The sequence below is a fragment of the Tasmannia lanceolata genome, unplaced genomic scaffold (genome assembly GCF_043159265.1).
Source record: "Tasmannia lanceolata isolate RefF3 unplaced genomic scaffold, GAP_Taslan_0.1 ptg000018l, whole genome shotgun sequence".
Classification (NCBI taxonomy): Eukaryota; Viridiplantae; Streptophyta; class Magnoliopsida; order Canellales; family Winteraceae; genus Tasmannia; species Tasmannia lanceolata.
Window position 1 is genome coordinate 2,971,054 of NW_027518695.1, and position 16,135 is coordinate 2,987,188.

The window sequence follows — 16,135 nt, forward strand, 5'->3', positions numbered from 1 at the left end:
TCATGTCGGTTTTGGTGAAAAGTTAAAACCATGTGAGTTAGAATGCTAATGACTTGCCCATGTTACATGGTTAACATTCCTAGCTATGGATTTGGGGCCAAGCACAAACATTCTTTTCTTAGAAAGAATTTTCTTATACTCAAGGTCTTGGTTTCATGTACATATGTTCATGCTGCCCCTTCTTCAGGACTATTCACACAACCCACTTCATTACAGTCCAACTACAAATTGAACAAGAAAATTCTGTCACTGGTTTTTTTTTCCTTACATATGCATAGTCCTAAACATAATTTTCTTGAAGCTTACTTCGCTTGCCTACTATTGTTTTTTTGGTGGAGGCTTTTCCACTGCCGAAAAGGGGCAACAGATGGGGTTCTTTGGTTGGTTTCAATACATTTTCCATTCAAAAAAAAAAAAAGAGCAACAGATGATCAGATAATCAAACTTTGTTTTTCCCAATTGGTTTTGGCTTTGTTGAAGTGGTTCTCCACTGAGTTGTTTGGCAAGGCATGTTTTTGCTTTGGATTCTGTGTCAGTTCTAATTGAATGTGAAGATGTTGTGAAGCTGATATCACATGTCAGCTGGAGGAATTTGTCTAAGAAAGTTCTTGAAGACTATTGGCAACTTTGTGAACTTGGAGGCTATTATTGCATTCCTAAGTAGTCTAAGTTTGGGGTTCTATATTGGTTTTTTCCCCTTACACACTCAATTCACGCCCTGCAACTTTTATATAAAAAAGGGCGGCCCAGTGCACGAGGCTCCCACCATTGCAGGGTATGGGGAGGGCTAGATGTATACAGCCTTACCCCTGCTTTGCAGAGAGGCTGTTTCTGTGACTCAAACCCATGGCCACCAGGTCACAATGGAGCAACCTTATCGTTGCGCCAAGGCTCGCCCTCTGCCTGCAACTTTTATAGCTGTTCTTAATATAGTTGTTTTCCATGTTATAAAAAAAGTGTAGAATTATCATTTGAAAAAAAAAGACATAAAAAGGATAGAGTTCACATATTAGGGTCCTTCTTTATTGGTTTTCATTCTTTTTTTTTTAATGGAAGAAAATTTCATTGAAAGACAAAGGAGACCGAGATGGTCAATACAACAAGCAGAAGTGAAAAAGGAGCAAAGATACAACCCCACAAATAGGTCACAGGCTAAAAACTCACTTAGTCTAGAAGATATTCACTGTTTTATGACTTGTTGATATCTTCGCCTAATTCATTGTCTATTTTCACATTGATATATATTGAATAGCAGGGAAATTGCAATAAAGAATAAATGCAATGCGTAATATTAGTCAATACTTCTTCTTTTTTTATTAAGGTAACTAACTTAGATTAATAAGACAAGCAATTGCAAATGCACATCAGGGGTAAAGACTGCTCCAAATATAAGGAACTTCTAGACGCACGTCGGCCTAATCATTGCGCTTCTAGGAAATTACTCAGTACTCATCTAGTCATAACAATATTCCAATACCATCTTTATAAGTTCACGCCAGTTGACCGTAACTTCAATGAGAGACAGTATGTTTCGAAGCTGTATATTCTGTAACTCTGATATTTTATTTGTTCTTACATAGTTAGGGAAGCTTAATTTCCTGTGGATTTTGAACTAATTATGTATTGCAAATATTATTATCAATAAATTTCATCTCATTAATTCTTTAAGTTGAATCTTCGTTTCATTTTTTTTAGAATGGCTTGAATCTTTGTTTCATTGCTACTTTAGACTTATTGTAACTCAAGGAATTTTATTTCTCTTAATCTGTAGGGAGAATCCCTTTTGCATTTCTCGAAGATATTCACGGGAGATTTGTGAAGACATATGGCCGTGCTGTTCATTCTACTCTTGCTTATGCCATGAATGATGAATTTTCAAGGGTCTTGAGCCAGCAAATGGAGTATTATTCCAATGACCCTAATGCAGATAGGATAAATCGCAAGAAGGGTGAAATGAACCAGGTAAGCTTCAAACTGTGATGGAAAGTTCAAAACAATTCAATGGCTATTTGTTTCCTCTGTCCTTCTGGAAGACCTCTTAATTTTGGCTTTTGATGTTTTCCTGGTTAATTTTTGTTTCTTTCCTCATGAATTGACTTATGTTCAATACAAGATGGATCCTAGCTTAGGTTTAGTAACAGGAGTTATTATTACAATTGCCTCTGGGGATGGAGCTAGCTTTCGCCAAGGTTTTAAATTTCGGTTTCGGTGTCGGCCGAAACCGAAATGTTTCGGTTTCGGTGTCGGCCGTTTCGGGCCAAAATTTCAGCCAAATCATGTAAAAATATGATTATGATTTCGTTAATTTTTTTTATTTCGACCGAAATGTCTAACATTTTGGTGTCAATTTCAACGATTTCGGTTGAAATTTCGGCTATTTTGATGGAAATTTCATAAATTTCAGTGGAAATTATAACATTTCAGTGTACATTTTTAAAATTTCAGTGGAAATTTTGTAAAAAAATTCAAAAATAAAATTTCAACCAAAATTGGTGACATTACGGCCAAATATCGGAATTTCGGTAAGATTTCAGCGAAATCTTGTAAAGAAACGACTTCATGTGAATTTCGTTTTGGTTTGTGCCGAAACCGAAATATTTTAACTCGGTCGAAAACGAAATGTTTCGGCCGAAATTTAAACCATGGCTGTGGCAAGGTTATTATGTATGGAGATTAGAGAGTTCCCTCTGAGTTGATCCACCTGAACTATTAATAGCAGACAAAGTCCTTGACCCTCTACCCCTAGCTCCTTCCATAGCTCTCCATTCTCCCTATTGACTCAACCTCTTATAACCTTTCTCTAAACGCCTTGATTTATCTCCTAGCTCATAATGCCACTTGCCCAACATTGTGCAGTTCACCTGTTTAATATTTCAAATCCCCTCCCGCCTTTAATCTTTTCTTAACAAATGGAGCTTACATTCCTAACTTTTATCTTCTGGGGAAAACCTCTATCGAGGCATTCAAATTACGATGCTTTCACCTCTAAGATGCAAAATAAACTGGATTATTTTTCTGAATAGTTTCTGTGAGAGTAATATGTGCATGTAAAGGAAAGTGGTGGCTCTTCTATGGGACCGATTCTCTCCGATATTTTTTTGACATAGTCGTGCAATGTTCGCTACGGTATTCTAAATTGCTAATACATGAAGGAACCCAGGGTTAGTAGCAAGAGAATTCCCTTCACACAACGGTTTCTTCGGTACTTCACTTAATAAGCCATCTGCCATCCCATCCCTGGCATGGGCTTGAAGCATCATGGATAGATCAAAGGCTCATTATCTGAAAAGGGTGGCTATCAGTCTATCACTCAAGATCAAACCACCCTTATAGTTGATCACTTCCCCAAATTTATTTACCCTCCTCACTTGGCCAGGTAGCATCAAAGGAAGACTAGAGACAAGGGCAACTCTCTTACATTAATGTTGCAATCGCACCTCAAATTTGCTAACCCTGATACTCAGATTACTTATTGGCTAGTTTATTTAAAGAAAGGCAGGGCTCTCATAGAGTCATAGAGTCTTTGCATTTTGAAGTACATGGGCATTTATAAATTTCCAAATCTCCCATGTCTCTTGTTCATATAATATGGCTATGCATGCCACGGTGTATGGGGTACTCCCACCAAGAGAGAGGCTTAATCATTTGGCTTATATGGCTATGTGTTTCACAGAATTTACAAACGACCCTTTAAATTTTTTCTGGGATGTCTTTGAAGACTGCAATTTTATTATGTCCTATAGGTAGATGTTAATGTTTTGGTCTTTCTCCTAGTCTTTACCTTAGCTGCCTTGGATTGCCCACAATTTGCCAGCATTTGGTCTTACTGGTGGTCTGCCCTATTTTTTCTCTGTCTCCTTATAATCATACAAGATAATTGACATGCAAATGTTCAACTGCCCTCTCAAATATTTCCATTGTTTTCCTCTTTACTGTGATGTGTGGCCAAGATTTCTAGTTAAAATGTCCACGATTGGTAGAAGAGAAACTCTTACAATAAATTTGATGGTTGTGCAATTTGGTAGGTGCGCAATGTTATGATAGAGAATATTGATAAAGTTTTAGAAAGAGGAGATCGGTTGGAGTTGCTGGTTGATAAAACTACAAATATACAAGGAAATACATTTCGCTTCATAAAGCAAGCTCGTCGTTTCAAGAACACTGTCTGGTGGAGAAATGTCAAACTCACGTATGTGCCCTGAATCCAAACCGTTTTTATTTATTCCTTGTATGCTCATAAATTTTGTAATCGCGTGTATATGCTCAGCTGCTTCTTTGTCTGATTAGTATATGTTTGTTCATTTACATAATATGGATATTGTAGTCCTCTTTCTAGCATGCACTACTTCTACAGGTTAAAGTGATATTATCTGATTGATGTAGCAATAGTTGGGAAGCATGTGACTACAGGTGGATATCCATGGTACTCAAAAAGTTGAGGGATTGAAAATTGGGAAATAGTTCAAGATACATGGAGAGAGAGAGAGAGAGAGAGAGAGAGAGAGAGAGAGAGAGAGAGAGAGAGAGAGAGAGAGAGAGAGAGAGAGAGAGAGAGGTTTACATATATAGACGCATTTTCAGCATCTCCAAGGGGCGGGCCCCGCAGAGTGGGTCGGGCACGGTTAGTGCTATTGGAAAACAAAACCCGGGAGAGTAGAAGATCCAGACAATATTTACACAGTGAAGTCGGGGCATGACAAAATGGTATCAGAGCAGTATCTCCCGCAATACGGTGTACCAGAGAGGACGCTGGGCCTTAAGGGGGGTGGATTGTAAGATCCCACATCAGAAAGGAAGAGAAAGTTCCTGGGCTATATATCTGAACTCACCTTCTCCCTGTGTAGACGCGTTTTCAGCATCTTCAAGGGGCGGGCTGGAGTGGGTCGGGCACAGTTAGTGCTGCTGGAAAACAAAACCGGGGCGAGTAGAAGACCTAGAACCGGACAATATTTACACAGTGGCATGGACCTTCTATTTCAAGGTGACCTAAAACCGGACAATATTACTGATTTAATCTTTGATTTAGTTTTATTTCTACAATATATCAGTAGCATGTATATATGTATGAAACAAGTAGAATGGATGCCTTGCAGGTTCATAGGGGTAACCCTATGAGTGTGCGACAGTTGTCGGGCGCGACGGACCGTGGATCCCGGGTTTGGGGTGTGACAGGATCATGTGGAACCTTTGCTTGGTGTGTACTCTCATGGCTTTATGGAAGGGAAGGAACGGAAGGGTGTTCAAGGGTGTGTTTTCGCCTAAGCAGATGTGTGCCTCGGTGTTCAAGTCGGTTATTGCTTGGGCTGTTGTGTGGAAGTGTTTTGAAGGTGTGTCGATTGTCGATGACCAATCTTAGGAGATCTTGGGAGCGCTTCAAAGATAGATATGTGTCGGTCTACATGACAACCCCTAGATGGTGCATACCCTCCCTTCTATATCTTTGATAGTTCCAGCTTAGGAAATCTTCCAGCTTGACGGGATGCTTATTCACGATCACACTGGGGTGATGAGGGTTGGCTTCTCATGGCCAGACGTGATCACGGACTGTAACTCAGCTGAGTTTGTGGGGCTCCGTGCTGGGGTTAGGGTGTGAGCCAATATGGAGGTTTAGCCACTAATCATTGGGGGAGATTCCAAGAACATCCAGTCATCGTGTCACCCTGGGTAGAGTCCCCTAGAGATTTTTGATTGATGATGTCGAGGATTATCTTTCTAGGAGAGAGGTCACCTTCCACCATGTTTAGAGGTAAGCCAATGAGCATGCGGATGTGCTTGCAAGAGATGTGCCCGACTTTGTTTAAATTGAATGCTCTTCCTAGTTTTTTCTTCTTCTTCTTTTTTTGTTTTAGGGGGGAGGGGGGCTCTATACTTAGCTCTTACGAGACTTCCTCGGTCCGCGCTCTAGATGTCTTATTCTTTGAATATATATACTTTTCCAGTTGCCATTATTCGGGAAAAGGGATATTAGTGTTTTGAAAGAGTGATAGGTTAATGCTCAATAGGAATGTACAGGTTTATCATTTACTGGGACTTATTTGGAAAAAAAGAAGCGACCACAGTAGGGCGATTTATGGTGAATGAATGGTTGTGAAAAATAAGAGAAATAAGAAGCGATGGGTACTCTTGAGTCTTGACCATATTGCTATATATGCTCAGAACTGGTGGACTATTTTATCTTTATTATCCATAGGAAGTGATAGTGCATGGTTGCTGCAACTATTATTCACCTAATAGCTCTTAAAAGAAAATTGTTGCCAATCTAAAGTTCTCACACCTCTGATGCCACATTTAATTCTTGGGATTAAGGACATAAGCTACAAATTCAAGAAGAATGAACACGTGGAGAGTTGAAGATGACATTCTCGCTAGATGCCTTCCATGTATGCCGAAAAAATGAGTAGGATAACAAATGATGAAATACGATTAATGAAACAAAAACAGGTACAGATTAGATGCTGTTTAATAGTACAGATGTATATGCAAGCCTGTATAGCATTACTGAGAGGCCGAACGGTGTTTCTTAGAAAGCAGTCTGTAATTGCTACTTACAGTAAGAGGTTTCCCACTCTCACTTGTGGTGGTATAACATAGGCCTGGGTTTGATTCACTTGACTTTGAGATACCCATGGGAATAGAAGCATAAGTAGCTCGGACTAGAATGTGTATCTTGTGACGCAGAACGTCCTTGATGCAGACATGTGAACCAGATTTATTCGCATCTTTTTTCACTTCTGTGTTAGTCTAATGCAGTTGGCTGGCTGCCTAACTCAGTGTATCTGCCTAAAAAACTACAAATAAAATAGCGGTTTGTTAGATATATCACAAGAGAACTCGAAATTTATACTTACGAATGCAGTTGGCTGGCTGCCTAACTCAGTGTACCTGCCTAAAAACATATAAATAAAATAGTGGTTTGTTAGATATATCACGAGAGAACTTGAGATTTATTCATACGATCACATTATAGTTCTTCCAATGCCTTTGCATCTCTGTTTTGTAGTTGTGTTGTTGAAGTAGTACACTTTTTAACTTTGATGTTACATATTAGTGTGGAAGGTTACTTATGTGATGCTCGCCTAACAGGGTTGCGCTGATAGTTCTCCTTTTGATCATTATTTGTGTGGTGCTCGCATTTGTTTGCCACAGGGTGACGTTGCCCTCCTGTCGGAAGTGAAGAGAATGTGAGTATATTTTATTTTATTTTTTGGCATTTGGTTTTGATAGAAGGCAATGGATGTATATTAATTTGCTTTTGATTGATTTTGGGTGTATTATCTATAAGTTTGTCACGGTGGTCTTGTCTTTGAGTTTGCTGGAAACCTCAAATCATATAGTTTAGAATTTGTGTCTTCTCCTTTCTACTTCCTTTCTCTTGTAGATGCAAGCTTGAATTGATTCTATACATCAGTATCTGTTAGAAGGTTTCAGCTTCCTTGAGTTCTCTTAGTTTATTACATATTAACCATACTGTTTTGGTTTCGGGGCACCGTTTCTTTCTTTAATCTTCTTTCATTGGCCGTTGACAATTTGTAGGGAAATGTAACAGCTAATTGTAGAAGTTTAAAATAGAGGGTTGCCAAATTCATAATAAACAGGGTGCCGATGTCTGTTTGCTAAATCTTTTTTTTAATGAAGCCTGCCTTTATTATGTTGTGGCCTCCCACCTTTTATCTGTGGACACTGTCCATCTAGATTACTACTCACCCAAAAATCAACTGATCAGGAAATCCAAACCATCCAATTAAGATCCTTAATTGCTGAAAATGCGCCCGATAAGCACACCATTGGAGATCCAATTAAGGGCCCATCAAATGGACAATCTAGACTGATCAAAGCAATGTTTCTTAGAACGTGGTTCATTCCGGTATGATGGGTCTAGACTTTGATCAAACAACAGTCCACTTTATAAGAGTTGTCTTTGGATCAAATATTTTGACGTACCCATTAGGTTACACCATATAATTTCTCCCTATATATATAATTTCATATATATTTTTACAAGAATATCATTCCATAGTCCATATTATATATATTTAATAAATAAAGGCAAAAAGTTCTTGTATCGTATACATATTTATTCAAAAAATGGCCAAGGTTGCCAATCTTAGTAATCTAGATCATGAGAGTACCACATTTGGGGTCGTACGAACCAGGTCAGAGGATGAAATGAGTAATAACAATGCTGGTAACATTGTATCAATGTGTGTGGTGTAAAAATTTTAATGCCCGGTGTGGGATTTATCTCATCCCAATGAACACTGGTTTCTGGGTCTTACAATTAAGGCGGAGGGAAGAAGCTATCGATGTTAAATGGTAAGAACTATTTCTTTGACCGCAAGTCTACGATCAGAGCTAGATGAAGCTCTATCCCTATGCAGGTCAACACACCCATATGGTTTGTAATATCATAATAAATAAAGATTTACTATTATTTATTGAATTGAACTAAAGCCATGCATATACTAAATTGTCATAAAACCATAAGATTAATTTTGAAAATTGCATAAAACTTTGGGAATGGGATCGGTTTGCCCAAGGCCTCAATCCTAATCCAACCTGAAATCTACTATCGGGTTGGCATTTCCCAACCTAAACCGAGCCAAAATCAGGTTGAACCCGTTCGGTTCGCGTTGAGCCCGGTCCGAGTTGCACCCCTTGTAACGACCGAGTAGTAGATTTAGGATATTTAGTCAAAGCAAAATAAAGAATGGAAAAAAGAGTAAACGTATGGGAAATGTTTTTTTTGAAGTGATGTGGCCAAGAAGCTATTTGAATTCAAACAAGTAAAGAAAAAAAAAATTGCGACTGAAAAATATGAAAACACTAGAAATATACATCGATACAGTTAGAGGAAAATTTCAGTTCCTGAGAAAAATCCATGAAAAATAAGTTAACCAAACACTAGAAAACTTAATCTTTTAAAAGAAATTTAAGAGTTATGGGTGTGTGAAAATCAATGGCTGCTAAAAGAATTAATAGCTGGTGGGCTTCTTAAAGAATGCCTTTTTCATCACCATTGATTAATAAGGGCAGGACATTCCGATGTGTGTGGGACAGGGGCTTTTGCATTGTATCGATAAGATTCAGTGACATGATGACCCTGCATGTGATGTTGGGTCCATATGTCGCAACACTATTTTCTATCGTTCACTTGTTATTTTCCAAAAGGTATGGTATTTTCCTAGTTCGTTGGAGTGAAGTGTGATTGAATCGGACAATCTTGTTCATGTCAACATTAGTAAAGGCAATGCCATACCTCTTCAACGCATTCATTATCTATTATTAGAAATAATAAGGGGATATTATCTGCTATTGAATATGTTATTACTCACATTTTCAGGAAAGGCATCTCTTCTTTCGGACAGCTTGGCCAATTTAGGAAAGGCATCTCTTCTTTCGGACAGCTTGGCCAATTTAGCTTGTAATACCAACAATAATACAGCCTTCTGGGATTGGACTAGCCTCCCTAAAGATGTTGTGTGGGTGTGCTCTAACTTTTGTTGTGGATTCAAGGGGTTGCCTGAGGTTGGAGATGGGATCTTCTACCTTATGTTTTCTCCCATGTCCCTTATGGGAAGTCGAAAATCTCCTTTTAATGGTACAGTTATTACATCCCCAATGTTGGTACTATCTTTATACATTTTATAGAAAAATCTTTCCTTGTGATTCTAAAGATACTATAACAGAGAAAGATAAAAACAGAGAAAGGCAGATAAAAACAAAGCGTAAGGTTGTATTTATCAGCTTCCATGAAGAATTGCTTTGATAATTTCTGTTTCAGCAATTAAAAGTTGCCTATATACAAACTCCATGCATGGAAAATAGGGACGAGAGAGAGTGACCGATCACATCAAAGTGAGGGAAGTGGAATCACGGATCAACATAAATCCAAAGATCCAGCCTAACGATAACAGAAACTCTTTGAGGGACGGACAAACCTTTTTTTTTTATTAGGGACGGACAAACCTTAATGGCCTTGAAACACCTTTCTCCTCAGTCCTCTTCTTTTGTCTCAAGCCAAGAATCTGGGCCACTGCACATGCCTCACCTAGCTGTTATTTCACCCGTCCCCTCTCCTCTCTCTATTATTTCTTTTGTCCCCTACATTTCTATATTTTCTGTGTCTTTTCTAACATTGTCACATACAAACACAAATCTATCTCCATATAATTTCGTGTACTTCTTTACCCCAACATGTTTAATATCTTTAAATTTCCCATTCATTAGCTTTTCATGAGAATTGATACTAGATCAAACGATGAGAAGCTTGATTGGGCCCACCCACTTGTTGTTAGCAGATCATCCAAACCCTTCAATGGCCTCCTACTTAATTTATAGCTTCAATTGCCGCTCAGTTTATAGAATGCAATGCAAGTTTTGTTAAATAGACTCAGTTTTAAGAACTATGAAACAAATCTCGATACCATGTGAGACAATTAACCAATTACTCCAAAAGCTTAAGCTGTTAGATTTGGTGTCATTTAATCATTTAAACTTCAACAGATACACACCGTGGAAACACCTTCACTATCTGATGTTGACCTTGTTACTAGTTCTACCTTGTCAAAAAACCATAGGATTCCTTTAGATGCTCCATTTCACGTAAAGTTGGCATAGAACAAATTTTACTCCCACTTTTCCACTTACAAATGAACATAAAATTTGTTTTACGCCCACCTTATTGATAAATTTATAAGCTGTAATAAAGTCTTGTATTGGGATTACTCCTCCCTAAAATATACTGAAAAACACATATAATGCAATTATAAAGTGGACCCATTTCTTTATTTTAAGCGCAACATTCTAATTAAGCACCATTGGTTATTTATTTTATTTTAAGTGTCATATTCTAGCTAAGTATGTTTCTCATCCTTAATAAAACATCGCTGATATTATCTTCTAAAAATATTAAACCCAAGAATCCCTCTCTTCAAACAAGCTGAAGGCCACTTGAAAACTTTACTTCTGCAACAGTAAACAAACAGCATTATACCAAATAATCAAATAATGTTGACCAATTTTTCCATTTCATAGGAAGATAAATGCCAACTAGCAAAGATTGGCAGCTCCCAATCTACCCTTTACCTGTTCACGTGATTTGTCTTTAGGATTTCTTTCACCACCCAAATTCTTCTATAAAAACCACTTCCCATCTTCTCCCAAAGGGCCAATCCATCACTAGTAGTAGTAGTAGAAGAGAGGAGAGAGCCATGGAGCTCTCTAAGATCTCAGCTCTCCTTCTAACTCTCATGATATTCATTTCCACCACCCCTCCCATCCTTGCATGTGGCTTCTGCAAGACACCCCCTAAATCTAAGCCGCCCAAGAGCCCCATTACTCCCCCTCCAACTGTCAAGCCACCCAAGAGCCCCATTACTCCCCCTCCAACTGTCAAGCCACCCATAACTCTTCCCCCAGTCACTCTCCCTCCAATTGTCAAGCCACCCATAACTCTTCCCCCAGTCACCCTCCCACCAATTGTCAAGCCACCCATAACTCTTCCCCCAGTCACCCTCCCACCAATTGTCCCGCCAATTACTCTCCCCCCTGTGACAGTCCCGCCAATTACTCTTCCCCCAGTGACAGTCCCACCAATAACACTACCACCAGTAACACCGCCTATAAGTATACCACCACCCACAACCAAGCCTGGAAAGACCCCACCTCCGGCAAAGAAGAGCTGCCCCATTGACACGCTGAAGCTCGGCGCTTGTGTGGATCTTCTCGGCGGGCTGGTCCACATTGGGCTTGGAGACCCTGCGGTTAACGAATGCTGCCCGGTGTTACAAGGGCTAGTCGAGCTCGAAGCCGCGGTTTGCTTGTGCACCACCCTCAAGCTCAAGCTCCTCAACCTCAACGTATTTCTGCCAATCGCTCTTCAACTTCTTGTCAGCTGTGGCAAGACACCTCCTCCTGGTTTCACCTGCTAGGTATATGAGCTAGTTTAGTATCACCATATATCCAAAGTCTTTGGTCTTTCTCATTCTACTTTCTAATTTCAATTTTGGTTTGGTTACTTCAAAATTCCCTTAATTGATCTTCTAGCTAATCCTTTTGTATGTATGCAAAAAATGTATAAGGGATATATATACTAGGGGTGGCCAACCGGTTCGGTTCTCGGTTCTCGGTTCATTTTTTTTCGGTTCTCGGTTCTCGGTTCCATGAACCGTAAGAACCGAACCGAACCGTAGTACACAGTAGGACCGAACCGAACCGGACCGAAAATAATCGGTTCGGTCCGGTTCGGTTCTTCGGTTCTAATGGCTAATTATTAATTATTAATTATAATTTATAAAAACTTTTAATTAAAGTTATAATATAAGTTACTTTCTTATTATAAGAATAGTATTAACTATTACTTATTAATATTATAAGTAATTTATATTATTAAGTATATATATAATAGAATATAAAAATATTATATATATATATATTCAAAGTTCGGTTCTTCGGTTCCGGAACCGAACCGAGAACATTAGACCCGGAACCGAACCGAAATTTTTCGGTTCTTCATCAGTGGAACCGAACCGGACCAAAAATATTTTTTTATAGTTCGGTTCCGGTTCGGTTCTTCGGTTCCGGTTCGGTTCTTCGGTTCTGGTTCGGTTCTGGCCACCCCTATATACTAGTAAAAAAAACTGTACGGACCACATCATAGGTTGATCCAAACCGTCCATGTGATGGAACACAACATCAACAAGTTATGCCCGTAAACTCATTTCCATACGCTGATCCTAGTCCTCCAATTTATAGAGGTTTCCATAATATGTTGTTCCTCTTAAGGTGCCCGGAATTCGTAAATATTTTTAAAGGTGTCCAGAATTCGTAATATCCTCAAAAAATTATTCAGGAAAAGTAGTTTTTTTGTAATTGTCATATTTCTATATCTCTTCTTTGTAGTTTTTTCCGTAATTGTTATATACAGGTACCCGTTTCGGTACTTTTTTCCGTAATTTTGTGACTTTCAAGCACTTTGTCCCTAATTTTCCTCCAAAACTTTAGTACCTAATGATTATTATTGGTAGCATCTTTCATTACTTATTATTGCTCGCCACCTTTCAAGAAATAGTATTTCTGTGCAGTTTTCACCACATCTAATAAGACAAATCTCTGAACACATGCAATTGCAAAGGATAGACTAGCCTTTGGAGAAGGAGGCTAGCAAATACCTATAAAAATAAAAACGAGAGGTAAGAATAATTCGAAATTACAGTCGACGTGTTAATTCCACAGCTTTTTCAAATAATTCAGAAAATTCAAACCTTTTCTCTTCTGTAGAGCACATCATAGGTTGATCTAAGCCGTCCATGTGATGGAACACAACATAAATTGGTTGTGCCCCAAAAATCATTTCCATAGGCTGATCCTAGCCCTCCAATCTATAGAGGTTTCCATAATTTCTCTTCAATCGGATGGTTAAGATCACCCTATAGATTTTTTATTAAAAAGCCTAAAGGAGGGGGGTAAGATTGAAATTATGTGGCTTTAATGGGTGCCTTTCTCAAAAAGCATAAAGGAGGGAGTATGATTGAAAATATGTGAGTTGAATGGGTGCATTTGTTAAAAAAAGTCAAAAAAAGTGATGTGTAATTCTCATAGAATTTTCAAAAAATTCTCTTCTTTTCTCTTCTGCTATATATATATATATATATATATATATATATATATATATATATATATATATATATTACTTCTTACTTGTAGTTGAATCATGTTTTATCTTTTAATATAGAATTTACCCCATTATTTTGGTATCTACACCCCTTATTTATTTTGGAGTCATTTCATGGCTGTTAGAATTCTCAAATGAGATGTGGGATATAACTATTAGCTTCCTTCTTTGAAACTTTTACTACTGCATGCTGGCGATTTTCTCATTAGAAACTATTTGTGGTTGTGCATGCAGGTTCAACCTTCGATTTATCTCTCATGGAAAGGTGCATTGCTGGACAGATGATATAGACATGAAAGGATGTCTAGTCGCTGATGTTTCTGTTTTTTTTTTCCTACCTATTGCTTTGTGTACATTTGTTTTATGCGATTGTTGCATGTGTGCTTGGTGGTATGAAGTAGTGAGAGAGGTGTCGCTTTTGCTTTCTGCTGTTGGGTTTCCTCGGAAAGCTTTATGTTGTGAAAATCGAAGAAATAAATTTGCTTTTTTTTTTTTACATTAATTTTTCAACGAGAATTTTAGGGTGCGTTTTACAATAAGCAAAAATATTTTTCCTATTTTTTATATTAAAATATAAGAAATAGGAAGAACACGTTTGATAATTGAGTAGAAAGACGAAAAAAAATTAAGAATCGTTTTTTCGTCTTTCGTTCAAGTATAGACGATTAAATAACACCAACTCTAATAGCCTAATGGCTTTTTGAGTGATTGGTTTTTTTACATGCTTTATAAAAGATAGAGGAGCAACTCGGGTGGGGTTGGATTGAGTTGAGGCCAACCCTAACCCAACTCGAGATAGCATTCCCTCAGCCCTAAGCCAACCCAACTCGAGCCTCGGGTTGAGGATAGTCAACCCTAACCCAACCCACCTCTAAATCTCTCAACCCTAACCCAACCCATCTACCCAAAATCGGGTCAGGTTGAGTCGGGTTGGTTCGGGTTCACCTTGAGCCAAATAGTAAAATACAAGAACCCAATGAAAATCAAGACAAAATTAGTGGACAAAAGTCGGGTTCAGGTCAGGTTGCCAAGGCCTCAACCCTAATCCAATCCGAAATTAAACGGGATTGGCTTTTCCCATCCCTAACCCAACCCAACCCGTGCCAAATCGGTCTCTCGCATCTCTCTCTTTTCTCTAACATACAAACAAAGCTCTCTCTCTCTCTCTCTCTCTCTCCCCTTCCTTATCCAACAAGCCACGAGAAAAAAACCGATCTTAGAATGCCAAAATGATTCAGAGTAAAAGCAGAATTAAAGCCAAGAAACAGAAACAGAGATGTTGCCCGACCACCCTTTGTCTAAATGTCTTGCATTTTGCGTGTGATTAGAAGAAACATTTTCAAAGAGGTCAAGAACCCATTTTATCGTCGGTCTGTAGATATACATTTACTCCACCTGAGTCCAACAATGAACAATGAGAGAGAGAGAGAGAGAGGGAGAGCCATCGCAGTTGGCACATGTATCTAGTTTGTCCTTTCTCTTGTTCATGAACATGTAGTCTTGTGGTCTATTAATGCAGTTAAATCCACAAACCAATAATATCTTACTTCGGAAAGAGCCAATACTTTATTAGGAGGTGGTGAACTTGGGTCAATCTACTCCATTCACAATGTTATGTGGACTCTCACTATGATCCACGTCGATGTATCAACACCATAACAAATTATTGACTGGTACGAAAACAAGTCAACCAAACAAAGGCTTGTTTTGGCTAAAAAAAAAAAAATAGCTCTTTTTACCGGTGTTTAAAAACATGGATGTGACAAGGAACTAGTCTAAGAAAAATCCTTGTTAACTCGGCGCGAACGCGGCCAAGAACACAGCTGACGTGGCCATGACTCGGGAGAGTCAAACGAGTTTTTATTGACTCTGTAGGGCAAAATAAGAAATGCTGATGCAGTGCGACACGGAATGCAGCCAAGGTAAAAGGGAGCTGACTCAGGCAAGTTCGGAATCGAGTCAACGAGTTTTTAAACGCTGATTTTTACAATGCAAATCAGTGCTGTTGTGTGATATCCCACGTGGAAAGGAGCGTAAAAAAAAAAGAGTTTTTATATGGTGCTTGCGTGTTATATTATATCAAATAGTAGCATGCTGTGGTCACAAATGTGCCCCCGTTGGTCTCAAGTAAAGATCTAGTTGGATGCCGGTGTAAAGATGTCGTGTTACTCAGACCGTTAAAGCCATTTTCACTACTCTTTGCAGGCAAATTTTATATGGTTTTTCATCTCTTAAGAATATTTGAATAAGTTGGGAAAATCTTAGCTGGATAATGGTGAAATGGTTGGAGCTGTCGTGGTTTTGTTCTGCCTTTTTGGCTTGAAATTTGAAGCAGATGGTTCGAATAGAATGGGATAGAAGTAAAAACAAGGCGAGAAAGATGAGAGGATTTTCAAATGAGTTACAGATTGAATTGAAGAAAGACTGCAAAACTGATCCTTTTACCCACTGCAAATCAAGTGA

The 16,135-nt window shown here is 38.5% G+C and overlaps 2 protein-coding genes across 2 annotated transcripts; both read left to right on the plus strand.

The window, feature by feature from the left end:
• The first annotated feature begins 1,357 nt into the window (after positions 1-1,357).
• LOC143849485 (vesicle-associated membrane protein 711-like) lies at positions 1,358-7,174 on the plus strand. The gene is made up of 4 exons (XM_077358504.1): positions 1,358-1,505; positions 1,772-1,962; positions 4,026-4,189; positions 7,084-7,174. Exons 1-4 carry the CDS (start codon positions 1,358-1,360, stop codon positions 7,172-7,174), a joined length of 594 nt encoding a protein of 197 aa, XP_077214619.1.
• A 3,972-nt stretch (positions 7,175-11,146) lies between these two features.
• LOC143852002 (uncharacterized) lies at positions 11,147-14,168 on the plus strand. Its single transcript, XM_077361515.1, has 2 exons — positions 11,147-11,930; positions 13,907-14,168. The coding sequence occupies exon 1, from the start codon at positions 11,211-11,213 to the stop codon at positions 11,928-11,930; it is 720 nt and encodes a 239-aa protein (XP_077217630.1). The 5' UTR covers positions 11,147-11,210; the 3' UTR covers positions 13,907-14,168.
• The last annotated feature ends 1,967 nt before the right edge of the window (positions 14,169-16,135 follow it).